This window comes from Pteropus alecto, unplaced genomic scaffold (genome assembly GCF_000325575.1).
Source record: "Pteropus alecto unplaced genomic scaffold, ASM32557v1 scaffold1579, whole genome shotgun sequence".
NCBI lineage: Eukaryota > Metazoa > Chordata > Mammalia > Chiroptera > Pteropodidae > Pteropus > Pteropus alecto.
Window position 1 is genome coordinate 51,885 of NW_006442592.1, and position 21,320 is coordinate 73,204.

The 21,320-nt window shown below is 36.7% G+C and overlaps 1 protein-coding gene across 7 annotated transcripts in view; it reads right to left on the minus strand.

Annotated features, from left to right (window-relative positions):
- The window catches only part of LIMS1 (LIM zinc finger domain containing 1), a 144,341-nt gene that overhangs the window by 41,729 nt on the left and 81,292 nt on the right, over positions 1-21,320 (minus strand). Inside the window, exon 2 of one of the 7 annotated variants that reach the window (XM_015597798.2) lies at positions 19,851-19,920. The exons of 5 other annotated variants lie outside the window; for them this stretch is intronic. Coding sequence is in view for 1 of the 2 variants with exons in the window: in XM_006922786.3 (XP_006922848.1) it covers positions 19,851-19,957 (107 nt within the window). In the remaining variant the exon portion in view is untranslated. Of the gene's footprint in view, positions 1-19,850; positions 19,973-21,320 lie in introns of those variants that run through there. One more of the 7 variants, XM_006922786.3, reaches the window with a different exon arrangement.

A 21,320-nucleotide genomic window follows, 5' to 3' on the forward strand; every position in this document is an offset into this window, starting at 1 on the left:
ATAGAAAAAAAAGGTTTCTTCTCTTTCATTAACTTTAAATTTTGTGAAGTATATGTATAGAAAGTCAAGGAACTGTTTTAGCTACCACAACTTAAGTTTTCCCATAAGTGTGACCGAAAGATGTGGAAATGAGAGAAGGCCACAGGAGGCCTGACTATCTGCGGCCGTCAATGTAATGATGTCCAGCATATAACTAGGGCTTCAATTTCTCCCAGGTCTCTTTTGCACATTCTTCCTCTTCTAGATCCTGTATCAGCCCTTCTCTCTCCCCATAGAGCTCACTATCCTCTGTCACAAGATGAAGTTGGGTTTTTGAAAGCAGATTACAGGATTAAGTGGGAAGCTCTTTGTTCAATTCCTTTAACTCTTCAGGAAGACAGATGTAATCTATAAATCTAGCAATAATATATAAAAGCATAGTGATTTTTATTGCAGACAGACCCCCTTATTTCCTGATGGAATATTACTGGAATATCTTTGGTGTGCTGGTTACAGGAGTTACTGCCTGCTCTATGAAAGTGGTCTTTCTCTTTTGTCGGCCGGCACTGGGCCTTTTCAGTAAAGGGCGCTGAAGAGACCTGATGGAGGAAAGGGATTTGCATCCTGGTCCTGTGTGCTCACTTCACTTGGCAAGATCCTGGGTGTAGGGCTTTCTTCGGCACCAGCCTCCGGCAGCACACATAGCTGCGTCAGTGTCCAGTTCCTAGAGGCATGGTGGCCAGAAGCAGCCAGAAGCCCGTGGTGGTTTTGCAGCAGGTGGTCTCTAGCTCCGCAGTGCATGGCAGCCTGCAGCACACAGACATCCCCACTGCCCAACCTTCAACTCGGTGGTCCTGCAATAGACCCACCGCGAACAGCCTTCCCTGGCACCCTGGAGGGAGGGTCTCCTACAAGTTCAGATTTCTAGCAAGTTTTGCGGGCATCGCACCACAGCCATTACTCTGTCATTCTGTGAGTCTCGGCAGCGTGTTCTGGGGTGGGGAAGAGGCTCCTCCTTGGGGGGCTCTATTTCAGCCCTGGGATTAGCAGCTGCTCCTTGTAGCTGCTATTCCTATACTCTTAAGCATTCTCTCTACTTCTTACTAGCCAATCCTTATTGCCTCAACCCCCTGTTAGAGTTCATAATTCTTTCTATCTTTATACTAAACCTCCCTCGATCCAATTACTGTGTGGTTTTTCTCTCCCGACTGAACCCAGACCAATACAAGAGGCTTTAATTGACTGTTCTTAGACTCTCACGGGCCCATAATTCAATATGACACATATGTCTCAGCAACTTACAACTGAATCTGCAGTTAAAACTAGGAAGAAATGGGAAGAGTAGATTATAAAAGTACAGCATAATAAAATGGTCAGTTAGATGGAGATGCAGGCAGTCTTCCCCATTCTTTGTTTCTCTAAGCTAGAGGCCACAAATGAACTCATTGTTCAACCCAGGGTCAGAGAATATGGCAGCTCCCACCCCTAAGCACAGACCAGGTACCCCTTCCTGTCATCACTCTCTAGTATAAGGGGATGTTTCAGGGCCAATCTAGGTTCATATAATATTTTCACATTGAATGTTGCCCCAGGAACGAGACAAATGGACACACACCTCTATTTCCATTATCAAGAAACAAAAGAGAATAAAGGAATCTTTAGTAAGCTCTCACTCCTCTCCATAACTGTAAGGAGGGTAATGATAGGAACTGCAAGCTTCCCAAGCACTTACTATATACAAACACACTTGGTTGTGGGGTACTCTCTGCTACTTTACTATGAATGCTACAAACATTTTTTTGGTCATGGCCATTCCTGTGTTGCCTTTCTTGTGATATTACTCCTGCTATATAATAACTAAGAAGTAGCCTGTTTTCTAAACAGACCCTCAATTTCAGAATAGTTAGGGTGAAAAGGACCATGTGTACCACCTGACAGTGACATATGTGGTATCTCTCCAGAGGTGTGGTCATGACAGTACCACAGCCAGAAAGTACAGCTTCAGAAGGGCCTGAAAGCAAGCCTAGCAAGGGCTCCAAGACCTGCTCATGTTTTTGAGCTTCCAAGTTTTCTGAGAAGGATCAGTCAAAATCTAAAATGGAATAGAATGATATTCTAAAATATTTCTGTCACAAAATGAGCTTTTAAGAGATGATACAGTACCATATTTCTCTTCCTTCATCATCTACCTCATTCTCATCCCCGTACATATAAAAACTAATAAGCAGAATGATGGGGGTGATGAATATGAGTCACTGAAAAGTGAGTGCTGTGTGAAAGATGGCAGCTGCCACAACAGAGAACAGAAACTAGCCCTGTAGTCATTCTTTTACTGCCCTTCACCAACATCCTGGCAGAAGGATGTCTGCAACTCAAAACACGCCAGTGACTAATAAACCTCACAAGAACTGTCTCTGTTTAGCTTGCTTCCTCCCTCTCCATTCTTGCAGGGCTCCTTGGGGACATCTCTCCTTCTGGTGCTTGCCTCTACTCTGCCACAAAGAAGCTAGAGCCAGTATCCAGTTCCCACCTTAACCATGAACCTTCAAGAAATACTATTTCTAAAGAATAATGTGCAAGAGAGAATCAAGAAAAACATTTGGGAAGAGAAACAACACCATGGAGCTCAGGGAGACTCAGTTACTTTTGTAACTGAAACATACACATATGTGTAAATTTGTGTATATGCACATGTGTATGTTTTAATATTTAATTAAATAGTATAAAATAAAACTCAAATCTTTTGACTATAGGGCAAGGAGACTCCCTGCTCTAACCCTTTAAACAGAACTGATACCAGGGGTTTTAGGTTAGGGCAGCAAACATGCACTTGGATGACTCTATGCCTATCTAGTCCTTTAATCTAAACCTTTAACTAAACATAGTAAAGTGTAAAACAAAACAATCTCCTTTCACGGCATAAATAAGAAAGCAAAAATGGTATCAAACTACTTTGGCACCATGTCAAATTGTTAAGCTGGGAAAATAGAGAGAAAACAAAATAACTGAATTTCCAAAGAGTTTAAAATCTAGTAGGAAAGCAAATGAGATGATGAAGTGTTGAGAATGTTTCAAATAAACTAATAAAACTGTATTACTGAATATAAGTAAAAGAGCCGCCTAACACTGTGGACCCTAAGAAAAAAAGACACAGCAAGAAGACTCCTAGTCACAAACTGGGCTTAACTTTAAAACCAGAGCCTGACAACTATTTCTAAACAGGGTCCTCTCATGCAAACTACACTCTAGGGAGTAGCCTGCAATGAACTGCCTGCCTGCACTATGTTCCTGCCATCAGAGACAGCCCTTATAAAGGAATTTCTGGAATTGTATTTCAACCAATAGGACTGAGACTTTCTCCATCCAATTGGAGCTGTATCAGCAACTTTACCAACCAATCTAAGAGGTTCCATAAAGACAGACCAATCAGGGACCAGGTGCAGGGAATTCTGTCTATATAAATCAGCACCCCTCTGGCTTGGAGAGCACACGCTCCCTTTCACCAGACCGAGGACTGTGGTTTCTCTGGCTGGAGCTGGAACACTGAAGATGTCTTGCCAGAGCAGACCTGTGCAGGGCAGAGTGGGGCAGAGCAGAGCAGGTGGAGTAGACTAGAGCAGAACAGAGCCGTCTAGCCAGAGAGTGGCCTCACTCCAGGGTTGCTCATCCCACGGCCTTCTCGCAGCCATACTACTTCGTAATTGAGCTGTATAACACTATTATGCTGTTCCTTCTGCTGTATCGATCACAATTCCATTGTTTGCAATGAATACAGTTTCCTTTTTCATCGCACCCCAAATTGGAGATTCCTTTGGTGTTGAATTGGTGCCAATGACCATTGTTTGACACCCTGTAGTGACAGTATCTGTGATGGCAATGATTTTACTCTAATAAAAGCAACAGTCATTTCTACTCTTCCATAGATAGCAACATTCTAAACTATCAGAGACAAATGACTACATGATTATTATTTTTGATTTTGAAAAGTAATTAAATTATTTTCAATTACAGTTAACACAAAATTATATTAGTTTCAGGTGTACAACATGGTGATTAAACATTTATATAACTTGTGACATCCTGATAAGTCTAGTATCCATTTGACAGCAAACGTAGTTATTACAATATTTTTGACTATATTCCCTATGCCAAACGTATTACAATATTTTTGACTATATTCCCTATGCGGTCCTTTACACCGCCATGACCATTTTTATAACTGGCAATTTGTACATCCTTTACATCGCCATGACCATTTTTATAACTGGCAATTTGTACATCTTAATCCCTCCCCTTTTTTGCCCATCCTCCAACTCTCATTCCATCTGGCAATCATCAAAATGTTTTTTGTGTCTATGAGTTTGTTTTATTTGTTCGTTTATTTTGTTTTTTTTTAGATTCTACATATAAGTGAAATCATATGGTATTTTTTTTCTGGCATTTCACTTAGCATAAAACCCAGTAGGACCATCCATGTTGTTGCAGATGGCAAGATTTCATTCTTTTTTATGGCTGAGTAATGTTCCATTGTATACATGTAAGACTACATGATTATTTCAAGAGATAGTTTTATCCTTTCAGATAAAACTACTCTTAAATAAAGGAAATTATTCTGTGTTAAAGGATAAATGAAAAAAAGTTCCACTAAATCAATTACTAAGAGTCAAGATTCTGACAAAGGTCAAGGGACAGAAGAACAAGAACAACTTGGAAGGGTAAAACCAAAATTTTACATTGCTGTCATGATAAGGTGTCATATGTGATAATGACATGCTTCTGGGAATGGAGGGGTAAGGGATGAAGGGGGGAAATCACCCACTACAGTTTATTACCCTAAGCATAAATATAAACAGAAAAATATCATTATAATGGCTCATATGACAATGTCAGCATTTTATCATGCAGAAATCAACTTGTATACTTGCTATGCAGGTATAGACTGTCTCTAGGTGAATTGCTTATATGAACAAACTTGAACAAGACAGTTGACCTTCCCTTCTGTTCAACATTTCCATGTAAATTTAAATAGCCTGAGTCAGTACTTCAGGGCCCAGAAGCCACACAACTCCAGAGGCTACTGAACTCTCAGGGAGAGCTCAGCAGAAGCTGCATCAGTTCTTAATAACATTTGCATTCCTTCTCACATTTCAAAGCTGAGGAGGCAGAGAGAGAAGTCTGGAGACTTTTTTGGAGCCCATTTACCGTTCATTCCCCTTAAACATTAATTTGTGCCATAAAATCTGGCACCACCTGACAAAGAGCAAACTATCCAGACACACAAGTATTCTCAGTATGTTTCCTTGGGTTTTCCTTATTGATTTGATATTTTCTGAGAACTCTGCTAGACCTTGAGACACCTCTCTCATATCCTACATGGCTCTAGCACTTACATTTTAACACAGTGTCTTTCAAGAGAGAGAAAGTAGCTGAATTCCAACATATGAAATTACTAATGCAGGTACTTAGGAAGCAAAAAGCAACTAACTTCATGCTTTTTAAACAGATGTGGCTTCCCAAATAGTAAAAATGGGATATTTTTACTATTTTACATGCAATATTTGAAATGAGAAAATAAATTCTTGAGTAACTCTTAATCTTATCAAAACACTTTCTCCTTTTACAAATCATATTTAGTTGGCAAATGGAGAAACTCAAGCTCCTAAAAATAAGTGACTTGAAAAAAGCAATTACTAAGTGGTGAAAGCAGATACTGGACCCAATGTCTGCTAACCTAGACTTTATATAAGCTCTCGTAAGTGGCCCACATTCTGTGAGTCAAGTTCATATTTTCAAAATAAACTTAAATTGTTCTACAAATGAAATAAAGCCATCTCTGACCCATGGAGGTTAATAACGGACAGTTATTTGAGATGTTCACAATTCGCAGTCCAATCTCTTTGGCCCACATTTTGAGAATTTCGCTTGCTAACAATGTTAAGGAAATGCTCTTTTTCAATACAAACTGCAAAAGACTTAACAACTACCACAGGCAGACATTCTAGATTAGATAACTTAATTTACCTCTTACTCACCTTCCTCCTCCCACCAACCTACAAATTACACCCCAGAGCCACAACTGCTGAAATTCTGGTTTGGTTCATTATGCCACTAATAAGCTTGTAGCTGATAGCAGAGGGAAATCAAGGGGTTTTGCTATAAACCTACTATTGTCATAGATGACTGGATCAGGCACAATTACTAATAAGCTCCAGATAAATGATAAATTATAGTGTGATAATTACATAAGAGGGAAAAGTTAGAATTGTACCATTCATCATGATACATATCAAAATGTTAAACTCTGATTACCGAAGATTCAAACATATATTAAACTAGAGAGAATAGTAACTCCAAAAGTTATCAAATCATGATCAATATTTTTTTTCTAGTCCTCAACCAGAAAATATTTTGAGGCAAATTCCATACATCACATATTTGATCCATAAATTCTTCATCATGTAGGCTTGATACATATTTATGCTCTTATTTCCTACAGGGTATAATGTAGCACAGTGAATCTTGAAGAAGGCTCAGTACAGAAATGCTTGAATTTCACTGTTTCAAAATTACATACTCTTAAGTGGAGGCTGGCTATCCTCCACTAACTTTTAAGTCATGCTCTCCAGGGCCAAGATGCCCAAGCAGTTGCCACAGGGCAGACAAGAGGAAGATGATCAAGAAAAGAATCCAGAATCCAGAGTCCACCATTTAGCCCCTTCTCTTTTGACTGACATCATCTCCACAGAGTATATCGCTGCTATTGTTTCATATACTGCAGTCCCCAGGGAAATACTGTCAGGAAAAGATGATTCTTGAAAAGCTTCTGACGGGATCTTTTAATTATTTTTTATTTATTTATTTATTTTTAGTCTGTTCTTGTCATAATCAGAAGCACTAAAAATGATGACTGGTTTTCTGAAATGGTCTGATACTTCACCATTTCTGAGTGAAAGTTAACTTTTGGTATGTACCAACTTTCTAGTAATTGAAACAATCAATCTCAGTCTCTATGTATTGCAGAAGACCACCCTAGGCTCATTTGCAGAGAAGAATCTTGCTTAAAAACAATCCTGTATTTCATTTTCCCCCAGCCCATGGCTGAAACATCAAATTAGAAGCTCACACATAAGCCTTTGGTCCATTTCTAGTTCCATGCATACTCATACTTCCTCCCTACAATATTGTCTTTTTTTAATTCCTATGAATTCAAAGCAACTAGAATTCTGACAGTAAAAGGTACTATTAAATCTCAATACCATTCAACAGTGGTTATAATAAGTAGTTATAATAGCAGATGGCAGCACAGAGATGTACAAAAGTAACAGCAATAAATCTCTGCCGAACTGCAGAGCTAGTTATGGTGGCCACAAAACCTATCGATATTGTCTTAACACACATATGATCAAAGAAGCATTGTTTTTATTTTAAACTTTATAAAAATAATAAGTCATATTTTTAATTTTCAAAAACAAATGCACTAAAATTTCTCCCCATATTATAAAACACATGAAAACATTGCACCATACTTCAACTAGATAACAAGAGCCTTATAGGAGGGGAGCTTGGAAAGACGGATAGTCACAATCCTGTTTTTAAAATCTCCATTTATGCTACATTCTATTGTCTTCTAACAGCTATGAGTTTGAAAAGTAAAATCTAAATACTCTATTCCGATTTCATGCCTCTTTAATAAATGACCCAATAAACTGCTTTCATGGTTCATTTCGTTCATTCATTCACAAATATTAACTGAATAGCTCCTAGTTTAAATTGTGCTGGTCAGTAAATGAGAGTTAGAAATGACTCCCAGACTAAATCTGAGAGTCACCTCCTAGCCACGTGTACTGAAGAGCTCTGGAAATACCGCAGGAATGACAAAGGAGAAAATAAAAAGAAGCAGTAACTAGTGGGAAAATTAAGAAAAGGCAGTGCTGGAGAGATGAAGGAAGGAGAAATTTTTAAGAAGGAAGTATTATTGCTGTAAAATTTCAAGGAAAAATAAAGGGAAAGTAATGATTTATGATAAAGACCCTTGGAACTATGAGATGGGCCTCCCTTCCACTATAGACACTCCCTCCCTTTTCGGCTGGCAGTACAATGCTAGTACCTGACCTGGCGTCTGCCAGCACCATGCTCTTACCTGGAACAACTTCAGCAGTGGCCCTTGGCCAGCCTGTCCCAGCAGTGAAACTTTGACTATGGTGTCTGCTATCTGCTATCCCTGGCTCTGGCCCATTCTAAGCCTGGTTCTTCAATCTTCTCATTTCTGTCAATTCGGTAAGCAATCTAGAATCTTTCCAATAAAATTCTTTTCTGCTTAAGTTAGCCAGAGTCTGTTGCTGTTGCTCCCCACCGAGAACCAAAAATGATCAAATGACATGGGAGAGGGACATGATGGGGTAAAAAATGCAGGGTTAGGTAATAAGAAACAAAAGTTTCAGTGTTGCTGGGAACATATGACACATAGGGGAAGTGGGAAGAGATCGAAGATGCTAAAGAAGGAGGAGTTGAACATGAACATCTTGTCGCTGAGGAGTAGGACAAGATCTAAACCTCAGACCCCAGAGGGGCAAACCTTAGAGTTGCAGGGAAGCCAGTGGGACAAAATCAAATCAATCAAATTGAGATAAAGAGAGGAACGACTATACTAATTTATAACTTTTCCATACATTTAAAATTACCCCAAATAGAGTGCACTTAAACAAAAATAAGATGAGGATATAGAGAGAAATCTATAGCATTTAGTTTTGATGGTTTCAGGAAAACAGGAGGAGTTGTGGACAAGAGAGTAGAGTGTGGTTAAGAAAACTGATGACAAGAGAAGTTTCAAATAGTTGTAATAGTGAATGTGGTGAGAAAAGTCAATAAATTCAGAACAAGAAGAATACCCAGCAGTAACCAGGAAGAAATTGAAGTTGTAGAACAGAAATGTTTTACATCATTTATTCGTCCAGAAATTAGAGTTCGAGAGTGATACGAATTAAAAATGGGTCCAGGGGTAGGTCCAGGGAATGACAAGAGCCCTGAAACAGCTGGCCATGAAGAGTGTGAGGCACACAATCAGAAGAGGCTCACAGAATAGACAAAGGAGAGTGTTGAGTTTAGAAATATGGAGGGCAAGGAAGAGTCTCGCTACTTAGTACAGATGTGCGAGAGGGATGACCAGATAAAGGTTGCTGTCAGAGAGGGAAAACATATCAAACAGATAATTCTGGATCAGTGATATGTGACTGGGAGGTCCAGCAACTGATATAAGAGAATATGAGGAACGATAACGTTGACAACAAGTTATGACAACTCTCATTTATTCATGCAATTCAATGAACTTTTCACTGAGTTTCTATTATGTAGAAGCCACTGTGAAGGAAAAAATGCGGGGGTGGGGCACACAAATGGTCAATGCACAGCTTTGCCTTCAGATATCTTATACACTTTAGCAGAGGAGCTGAGATACACATACTAATTGGCTAAAGACAGAAATGAACAAGAGAATATGTGAAAATGCCTAACAGTGCTAGGTTCATGTTAGGAATATGTTAGTTCCTTTTCTGGATTCCCTTTGTTTTTACTCAGCGAATGCTGACTGAAGCCCAACAATAAAGTAATGAATGGAAATTGAAATGAGGGACAAATACAGCAGAATGGAAAGAAAACATGGGGAGGCACAAGTGGTGCTCCATTCATGAAGGTGCAAGCAGATCTCAAAGGGCAGTGGTCAATGAAAGAGAGGAGACAATTCAGACATAAATGTATTCTGAATGAAGAGAAACAGAAGGCTGATTTAACAAGCAGGCATTTGACACCACTTGGTGATGTTCTTATTATCCTGACTTCATCTCTTTTAGGATCCCCAGGTGGAATTAAATTACATAGTCTACCCCTGTGTGGGAGGCAGCCACTATGACGGCCCCTGGTGATTCCTGCCTCCTGGTACTGACAAAGATTCTCTCCTTGACCAAACTCTATCTAGACAGGCTCTTTTGAGCACTCTTTTTGACAAGACCCTGACTTTTAAGCTTCCATGTTTGCCTCTGCAATGTCCAGTTTTATCAAGAATCCTGCTAAGTCAGTTAAACTGGAACTTCCCATCCTTGATAGCTAATCATCCTCTATATTTAATTGGGTTCCTCATCCTCTACCATCATCTAGGTAATGCATGATCACCCTGACTTGCCTTTAGCAAGAATCCTGTTAGGCAGTTTTGCCAGAATCCTCCCTTACTCTTGATGTTTCCTCTCAGTAATTTTTCATCTTCTGATCCCTAGTGTGCTCTCTGGCTATAAATCTCCACTGTTCCTTGTTGTACTGGAGCTGAGCCCAATCTCTCTCCCCCATTACTTTATTGTTCTTAAATAAGTGGCACTGAATGTTTTTCTCCTTTAACAGTATTTCACACCTTTATGTAATCCCCTCCCTCTTGAGTGTAGGCTGGACTTACTGACTTGCTTCGAATAACAAATTATAGCATTACATGTTAGTTTCTTTCCTGGATTCTCTTTGTTCAATTCAGCAAATGTTCACTGAATCACAAATGTTTACTTATCACAGCAAACTAAGGGGATTCTAAGATTAGTTTATAAAAAGACTGTGAGTTCCATCTTGAGCTCTCTCTCCCTCTCTTAGATCACTCCCTCCATCTGAGCCTTGAGAAGACTGCAGCCCTGATTGAAAGCTTAACAGCAATCTCACGAGTGGGACTTTAGCCAGAGGCACTGAACTAAGCTGAACCTGAATTCCTGACCCACAGAAACTGTGAGATAACAAATGTTCCTTGTTCTAAGCCTGAGGTCAGCAAATTAATACTCATAGGTCAAATCAGGGTCACTATCTGCTTTGGTAAATAGTTTCACTGGAACACACACAATTATACTCATTCATTTACATATTTTCTATCAGTGTGGTCACACTACAAAAGCAGAGTAGCTGTGACACAGATTGTATAGCCCACAAAGCCTAAAATATTTATTATGTGTTTGAAAAAAAGTTTGCTAATACCTGCTGCCTCTAAGTTTTGGGATAATTTGCTATTTAGTAATAGATAATTAATGCACTCTTCTCCTATAGCATCTTGGTCATTCCTCTAGCAATACAGTATCTTTTAATTATCTGTGTCTGTTTTTTTCTAACCACACACTTAGTTCCATGTTAGTAGATAATGAATGTTTTAATCAACTTCATATTCCCATTTCCCTGGCACATAGTAACACCTTAATAAATGTAGACTGACCCAAGAATGCCTAGACGAATCTATTTTACACACAAATACAGACAACTCACAGTCTAACAATATATCCTTTAAATAAAGAACTACATTAAATTAAGAAGAGCCAAAACTACAATTTGTGCTGAATAGCTGATATTTTAAGTTGAATGCCTTCTAAAAGCATCTGTTGACTGCTTCAAAAAGAATGATTCCAGAGCCAGAAAAATAAATTTTATAAAACTTCATTGTTTAAAATACCTGTAGCAACAGTTTATCTCTGATATTTCCAAGATTATTGCTACTAGTTTTACCACAAAACGATATATTTTCTGGCACCTGGAAATGTTACTGCAATTTTCCAAAACAGTGAAGAATTTCAGTTTTGTCCCAACAAATCCTGTATATTATATTAAAAACTAAAGTTGACAACAAAAATTGCCAAACATAAGTAAACATCCTACATGTAATGATTCATTGTAGCTTCCTACCTCAGTCTGGTTCCCTTCATATTCTGTTTACCTGGGGCAGGAGAACAATATTACAGGTAAGATAAAAATCTGGATATTATTATAATGTTTAATTTTAAGCAATATATTAATTTTAAACACATAAATGTAATATTTTTAGCTATTTAAACCTAGATAGTTTCTCTGGCAAATGCCTATGAAGAGGAGGCAGAAAAATTCTATTTTTGTTTCAATTTTATTACCTACAGGCAACACAGGAGGTTAACCTTTACTTTTTTACTTGATGGTAAATTTTTAACTTTTAAGATATGATCAAGTGTATTCAGACCTTCAATGTAGGAAATCTGACTCTAAAACCCACGTGATGCCTAAGTTTTGTGAGACTGTGAAGTACTTACAACAGCCAGAAAAGAAATAAATGGTATGAAAGGCCAAGACAGTTTAAAAAGTTATTCATGAGTTTATATTTATATGGAACATATTTATTAATAATCTTACTGACTGTAGGTCTGGAAAAGAATTCCTAAGTAGGAACACAAACAGCACAAACATTATATAAAAGAAAAAAATCAATAAACTGCCAAAAAAAGAAAAAAACAGCTTTGTTTTTCAAAAGACACATAAAAATGAGAACACAAGCCACAGACTGGGAAGAGATGTTTGCAAAAACACTGACTGACAATGGACTTTTATCTAGAATATATAAAGCACTGTTACAACTTAATACTATAGGAAACAACCCAATTAAAGATGGGCAAAATATCAGAAGAGACATTTTGCCAAAGACATATGGATTGCAAATAAGCACATGAAATGGTACTCAACTTCGTAAGTCATTAAGGAAATGAAAATTAAAACCATAATGAGATACTACTACATGTCCCCAAAATGCCTAAAATGGTGGTGGGTGGGGACTTACACACCAAGTGTTGGTGAGGATGTAGAGAAAATGCAACACTCAAACACTGCTGGTGAGAATATGCAATGGCAAAACATCTTGGAAAATAGATTAACCATTTCTCAAAAAATTAAATATAAACTTACCATACAACTCAACCATTCCACCCAAGAGAAAAGGACTTGTGCACGAATGTTCATGGCAACTCTATTTGTAAAAGCCAAAAAATGGAAACAACTCAAATATCAACCCAACAAGTGACTAGCTAAACTGCAGTACATCTACAAAATGGAATACCACTCAACAATAAAATGGAATGCACTAATGATACATGCAACAACATGGATCCCGAAATAATTATGCTGATTAAGCTGAAAGAAAACAAAGGGTAAATTATTGAATGGTTCTTATTATATAAAATTCTGAAAAATACAAACTAATCTAGAATGACATAAAGCAGATCAAAGGTTGCCTAGAAATGCTGGGAAGGGAGGGGGAAGAGGGAAGATTATAAATATGCATGAGGAAATGATGAGAAATTGGACATTAAAATCGTGCACTTTATCGAGGTTCATTAGTTTAACTGTTTCTTTAAAACTGCACAATGGAATGATTTTTAATCTTTATACATTACTCGTACTAACAGACCACTGTTGTGGGTAGAATCCTGTCCCCTAAAAGATATGTTGATATCCTAACCCCTGTAACTATGACCTTATTTTGAAATAGTCTTTGTAAATATAATTAAGATACAAGTTAAGATGAGGTCGTACTGGAGTGGGACAGGCCCTTAATTCAAGATGACTAGTGTCCTTATAAACAGAAGAGAGGAGATACAGAGGTAGGACACACACACAGAGGAGAATGCCATATGACGACACAAACACACAGGGAGAAGATGGCCACATGATGAAAGTGGCAGAGATCAGAGTGATACATCTGCAAGCCAAACACTAGCACAAACCCTAGAAGTTTCAAAGACAAGGAAAGAGTCTCCCTTCAGGTTTCAGAGGGAGCATGGCCCTGCTGACACACTGTGAGCCAATACATTTCCAGAACTGTGAGACCATACATTTCTGCCATTTGAAGCCATCCAGTTTGTTGTGCCTTATTACGGCAGCTCTAGGACACTAACACAACCATTAAAAAAAAATTAAGGAGCTTTATATTTATAAGAAACATTTAATAATTATTTCTAAAAGTAAAATTTCTATAAAAGAATATTTGTATCAAAAGTTTGTTTTAATCACAGAATAGCCATTTGGGTTACAAAGATACACAATAAGTGGCTATGTTTCCAAGATACAGTAATATATGTAAAATGAATAGTGCTGTTGCATTTTAACAGCATCTATCCAAAGCACAAGTTTTAGTCAACTGCTATTTTTTGTTTTATAAGTGAGTTATAACTGATACTTTAATATTGCTTTAAAAAAAAAAAGAAAAGAAAGAAAAGAAAAAATTATAACGATTTAAATCTTGGCATTTGTCACAGAAAATGTTACGTGTATTGATGACAAATTTACAAATTGATTCTGCTGAAGTTCAGGGTCATTCTAAGTGTCCCTCAGCAGTACAGAAAAAAGGAAAAGGGATCTTTATCTAAACACTTTTTGCTTCTTTTAACTATCCCTTTAACATTTAATTTTTAAGTATCAACACTGCTATTTTTAATTTCAACAAATATTCCCTTGACTATATAGAAATAATTCTTCCAATATGTGGATGAAAACATATGTCGTTTCAGAAAAAAGCTTCCCAAAACTACTGAAAAAGAAAAACAAAGTGATCATGATCTATATTTTGCTAGATATACTCCTCTTTTAGGCTTCTCTGTAATATTGTACATACACTGTAAGTAATTAAGACTAGAAAAGTAGTCAGAGTAAAAGGAGTTTAATCTGGAATAAAAGAGGTACCTCTAAGTCAGTTTAGTTTCTCATTCCTTCATTCAATGAGGAATAGATACTAGATAGTGACAACCTAATAGGCACTATGGTGATGCTAGAGAGCAGAAGAAATAAGGTAAAGTCTCTGGACTTGGAGAATCCTCTATCAATGGGGGTGGGATGGGGCTTGGTAGTGAGAAGGGAGAGGAGGGGTGTGCCTATAAAACCAACTATTACAATATGAATACCTGTGGATTACATTCTTTTAAAAGTTTTTAATTGAAATATAATTGACATATAATACTGCATAACTTAGAGGTGTACAATGTGTTGGCTTCATAGGATTATATATTTATATTGCAAGATGAATACTACAGCTAATACCTTTATCATGTTACATAATTACCATTCCTTTTTTGTGTTGAGAACAGTTAAGATTTCGTCTCTTAGCAACTCTGAAGTTTCTAATAATGTTGTTGACTATAATCACTATGTTGTGCATTAGATCTCTTGAATTAGTTGCAAGTCTATACCCTTAAAACAACATCTCTCCAGTTTCCCCACACCCCTAACCCCTGGTAACCACCACTCTAACTCTGCTCAGTTTTTTTTTATTCCACCTCTAAGTGAGATAGATCATACAGTATTTGTTTTTCTGTCTGCCTTATTTCACTCAGCATAATGCCCTCAAAGTTCATCCATATTATCACAAATGGCAAGATTTCCTTCTTTCTCATGGCTAAATAATACTCCATTATGTGTATGTGTGTGTGTGTGTGTGTGTGTGTGTGTGTGTGTGTGTGTGTGTGTGAATTACACCCTAAAACACAATTAAGAAAGCACTACTACCTTTTAAAAAACAATGCTGGCAAACTGATACCTTTCTGTACCAAAGAGAAAAAATATGTTATTAATTATGCAATGTGTTCATTACTAGGAAGATTAAATGTGCCTTCACTGAACTATTAAATATTGAGAATGGACAAAAATAGCGAAGTTGCAATTTTACCCCTGTAATTGTCTAACAGACTATATTTTAATACAAACATTGGTTTTTCAGCCAAAATGTAGGCCAAAAAATGATCAGCAAACTGTAAAATCGGCACACAAGGGAATAAACATCCTAGGTTGACCAATTCCAACCTTAGCTGAACTCAGAGCACTAACTTATTTGAATCAAGAACAGGAACTGGTCAAATAACAATGATCACCTTTTACAGTCTTAGGTTCTTCCTTCTCCCTTATTGGATTGTGAGTTAAAAAACAAAAACAAACAAACAAAAAAATCATGAAAATTCTTAATACAGTGTGTGGCCCATAACAAGGGCTTAATCAATGGTAATATATTATTCAAGAACACAGTATCTGAATTTTCTACTCTCAAACCAAGTCAAAGACATTCTCATTACTTAAAAATAATTATATCCTATATGTTAAAAGACATGAGCTCAGTAATAACCAGAAAGTAAAGAATACTTTTCTTTGCACTTCCTCACATTCCTGGTTATCCAGTTCTATCAGGAAAAGGGTGGGAAAGAAAAGCATAAAGAAGTTCTAATAAGTAAAGAACTTCTCACTGCTGCATCACATAGAGATACAAATTTCTAAGTATATTTTCTTGATTCATATTGATTTCAAAAGACTGACACAGTCCTGATTCTATCAAGGTATCATAAATCTAATGGAGATTTACTATAGGGAGGATAGGTGCACAACGGAAAGAACAATAGAGAAAGATCTAAGAGTTCTTTATCTAAGCATTAAACCAGAAATCAACTATTAAGGGCCACAAAGTAAATACTATTGTCTTTCTGACATGGGCGCCTGTGTCACAACTCAACTGTGCCACTGTCTCAAGAAACCACCATATGTAGACAACACATACAAAATATGCATGGCTGTATTCAAATAAAACTTTATTTCTAGATAATTGAAATTTGAATTTCAGGTAATTTTCATATGTCATGAAATATTCTCTCTCTCTTTTTTTTTTTTTTTGACCATTTGAAAAATGTAAAATCTATCCTAAACTTGTGGGCCACACAAAAATAAGCAGTGGGCCACATTTGGACTAAAGGTCATAGTTTGCCAACCCCTGCATTAAACTATGCTTTGGATCCAGCCAGCGAAGATCTGAATTTTGAAGTGTCCCCAGTTAGTTATTTACAGATCCTTTATATTTGAGGCAGGGGAAAAATGACTTAGAGAATTTTAAAGGAGGGTGGGATGCTAAATTGTTCAGGTGTGTTTTTCATTCAGATTTCCTCAAGAAATAAGTCTTATCAGTTCTATCCAGGTTATGAGGAGAGGGACATAAAGACTGTATGCATATACACAGTCTGTATGTACACAGTCCTTGTGCGTAAATGAATATACACGCTTTATCCAAATCCTTAATATTGAGCTTTGTAAAAGAAAATAGTTTCTAATTGCTTCTTAGGCAATCAGAAGCAATTAGATTCTATTTATGTTAGATTCTAGCCAAACTTAAGGACATGTTCTAAAACTCAAGATGAAAGCCCACAGGTCACTTTCTACTAGTAGTCACAATTACTATTTAAATAAGATAAATTACAATAACACAACCCTCAAATACAGTGTGCAATATTCCATTGTATAAAGGTATGCAAGTATAGTAAGTTTTGGGTTACACTTAACACCTTAAAATAAAAATCTATATAGTCAAATGTTTTTTATGCTGCCTTTTACATGCTTCTGTTTCAAACCATTTCAAGTTCAAAGCCAGAACTATTTTTATGTCTATTACAGTGCTCTTTCAACACTTGTATTATGTTTCAGAACACAGTCTTTTATTTAAACTAAAAAATGTTTTCTGGCAGTGAGCACAGCCCTTTTTAGTCTCTGATAGCTTTTCTTTTTCCCTAGAGTCCATAAACATGCCAAGAAAATGAACATGTGAGTAAGAAGGAATTAGAGCAGATATGAGTCTTATGCAATACTTAAGACAGTATGAAAAATGTTTGGTATTACATATATTTAAATACAAATAACTGCTCCTAGGAAGAACATCTGCTGGTCATATTGGATGTGCCAAAACCTAAAGTTCCTTGAGGGAAGGAACTGTGTCTGATTCATCACTACATTTTTATGTAGCACACAGTAGGCACTCAATAAAAACTAGTTGCATAACACATGAAAGGCATTAACTCTACAGCACTATTTATGAAATAATAATAACCCCTACCCTATTAAGTTGGTGGTGAAGATTTTGAGATAACAGTGCTCAATAATAGTAATTTTTATCCTCATTTTAAAGAGGAACAAACTGAGGTTCAACTAGATTATATAACTTATCCAACTGTGTGCTACTGAAATAGGTGTACCTACCTATTTCAAATCTCTACCCTCCCTGATTCCTATTAAGAAACCTGCCTAAATACTAAAAATATAATTAGGCAAACAAAAAAACTAGAAAAGAAAAACGCTTGCCTCTCTAAATGGATACAAAGTCCATAGAAAAACAGACAATTGCCTGATTTTGTTAGCTTAGCACTGCATTCCTGAAATGAGGAAATGGCCATTCTCTCTGCATTAAGAGACAGAGAAATGGTAGAAATATAAGTCCCTTATTATCACCAGGGAACTACATCATGGTGGAAAAACATTTCCCCTTCACCCAATGGAACAACCAATACTTAAGAATTACTCTTCTTCCTTTAATTAAACTCTAGACAAAAGAAAATATCTTGTTGCTTCAAAAGCCATTATAACTATATAACTACCTCTTCGGGCATATAGGTCCTATTAATCGTGTAGTTTTGCTGTCTGAAAACAAGTAAAAGGTGGTTAGTCTCCAATGGCGTTTTACATATCTTAATTAAACAAAAATTTCTTAGGACTCCAAATCTGAAATTAAAACTGTTTTTGGTAACTTTTCACTCCTGGATCAAGAGTAGATTGGAGTCTACAATTAAAAGTCAATTTCAGAGGTCACTTCCAACAGCTTATGTGGTTAGCAAAAGAGAGTTCAATATTTTCACTAAATGTCATTCTTAACATTTATAACATTTCAAACTCTGAAACTTTTAAGTTCTGTTTAGTCTAATCAATTCATAGTTAATATATTAAATGTAGCTACGAGACGCCTGACGACAGTAGGGAATAAATTCTAACGTTAGTGTCAATAAATCCTTTAACACTACTATTCTTTTCAAAAGGTAGTGAAAGAGTTGGTAAATTTCCAATAAACATTTCCTTTCCAAAGTACAGTTCCTGTAGTATAGCTGGCTAAGTGAAATTAGTCAGAGAAAGGCAAATACCGTATGTCTTCGCTTATACGTGGAATCTAAAAAAAAACAAAACAAACCCACGGAGAACAAGCTTATGGTTGTCAAATGGGAGGGGTGGATGGAGAAAAACTAAAATAAGAAAAACAAATTTAATAGAAGTTTCAAAAAGCTTCCCTGTCAATTTTCCCTGTCAAATTTAAATAGAGAACTTAAAAAAAAATTCTAAAATGGAATTTAATTCAATTTTATTGAATTAATTTAATTCAAATTTATTTAAAGAGCAATAGTACAAAACATAAATACCCCTCCCACGTCTAATTAGGATGTTCAAACACCTGAGAGTCCATCAACAAATTAAAATACTATGCAGTATATGTAATAAAAAGGAAGTCTCTATTGCAGCCTTCTGTCAGCACTAAAACAGGAACACTTCATCTCAGAAACAGAAAATCTAAATCCTTCAAGTTAACAGTATTTTAACTCACAGCTTAGTGTTGCAGGCACTTTTCAGAACCTAAAATCTAAAAAAAAAAAAAAATTTCAATGGTTGTAACAAAAACCAAAATTGTGGTTTTAGGGAAATTAACTTAGAAAATAAAACCACTACCTTTTTAGTTAAAATGGTTCCAGATTTTTGATGTCCTTCCTTCCTAGGTTACAAGCAATAGTTTCTCTGCAGTCCTTCGTTAAATTCATTTCAATAATAAAGAATCTTGTATGAACACCCCAACCCGGACCCCAAAACACCACAAACTTACATTCACCACCAAAAATCAAAGAAAAATTCCTCAAAGAAACATATTCTAATAAACCAAAGCAATCTATCTTTAAACCAAGGGTCGGGGGTGGGGGCATCAATTGTTTCCAGTTCTAAATATTACTGTGGCAATTATATAGTTTTTAAAGACATAAAAACACTATAGGTTTGGGGAGGAGCTAAAATAACTTACAGGATTTGTGAAGAAATGGGAAAAAGAGTTCTAGTTTTACACAGTTCCAATCAAGCACAATCTTGGGATTATGTTTAATCTTTAATTAGACACTGAAAAGTTCCTAGTGGAATCTTCTAAATGTGTAATCCCCATTACTGCATCCACTTAGGCATGACTCTCGCTGCAATCATTAGGCGCCTTGACCTTGAGGCAACCATGACTTTGCACTCACCTTAGTTCTTCCTCCGGTAACCCATTCAATCTCAAACTATCTGGACGATCTCGTCTTCTCCTGTAGAGACCTGAATGTGAAAGTTCTTTAAGCTGTAATGCAGTCATATTTCTCTCTATACATGAATTCTTGACACTTTAAGGCATTTATGGTAAACAGCGTGGCTGCCAGGGCTCAGAAAGAAGTGTCCCTTGCGGAACCTCAGCATACCTGACCCTGAATTAGAAACCTCCAGGCAGACCGGGTGCTGAAGCACAGCTTCCTGTTTCTCTGCTGGTACACACCCTTCTCAGCGAGGCCTGGCTTGCCTTATCTCTGGGCTTTCACCTTGGGGGTGGGGGTGGGGGGGCACATGAAGGGTGGAGTAGTGACCAGAGTTGCTCGCATGATTACTAATAAGCAAAATTTAATTGTTATAAATAATCACACCAATCTTTCATAAATCTTTAAAGCATCACTCTGAATTGAAACTGGGCTAAAAAGCTCCAATAAGGTAATGACTAAAGAAGGGTCCTGCCCTATTTTATTTGCCAGGAAACCCATTAACATTTCACAAGCAGCTGTCAGTTTTAAAAGTGCCTGGTCATCATGAGCTCTTTGGGATGTTTTCCTTAAAAAGAAAAAAAAAGGCATAATTGTAAGGGAAGCAGTCCAATTCCTCCCTTTCACCACTCTAAATCCTCATTAGAAAGGAAGTGTCTTTTTTCTCCATTAACTATTACTCAAAAATTCATAAATGAAAGGTGGTTTCTTCTATCAACCTCTATTCAATGATTTTCTAAATCTGTAACTACCCATTCTGAATATTTCCCTCTCATAAAATGTGTACCTCAGTTTAATCACTATTGTAGTGCCTATGTAGCCCTATATTTATCTGTGTGTCTGATCCTAGACAGTGACAAAGTTAAGAAAAAGGTTTTGGGTTTTGGTGTGTGGAGAGTGTGGGGTAAGTTCTTTATCATTCAACTCCAAATAATGTTAGCACAAGACCAGGCAGCATTCTAGCCTGCAATCTGATTGAATCTCACTCAATACATATCACCATATCACAAATACAGGCTAGATCCTTGGCAAGTTTTAGCCAATAGTTTGACTTTAAATTCTCCTTGAGTAATTCGTATCAGCTTTTTTCCATTCTAAAATCCTCTCAACAACAAGAACACAATCTGAAACTTTTTCTTTTACACCAAGAATTAAAAAGTTAATCTACTGCCCACTCTAAGAGTATCTGTATTATGAATACAAAAATTTAAGGCACTCTACAAGAAAAGGGGTGTCTACATCTTACTCCTTCACTCAGGACATACAGATGCTGGGCAGCTCCCTAGTTCCATGGCCCCAGTGGAAAACACTTTTTATAGCAGCCACCAAAATATAAAGTATGTTTTTAAAGCTGCAGAAGAAAATTACTAATTTTGTTACTACCCTAGATTTAATTAGTGATAAAGATGTAAAAAAAAGAAAAAGTCA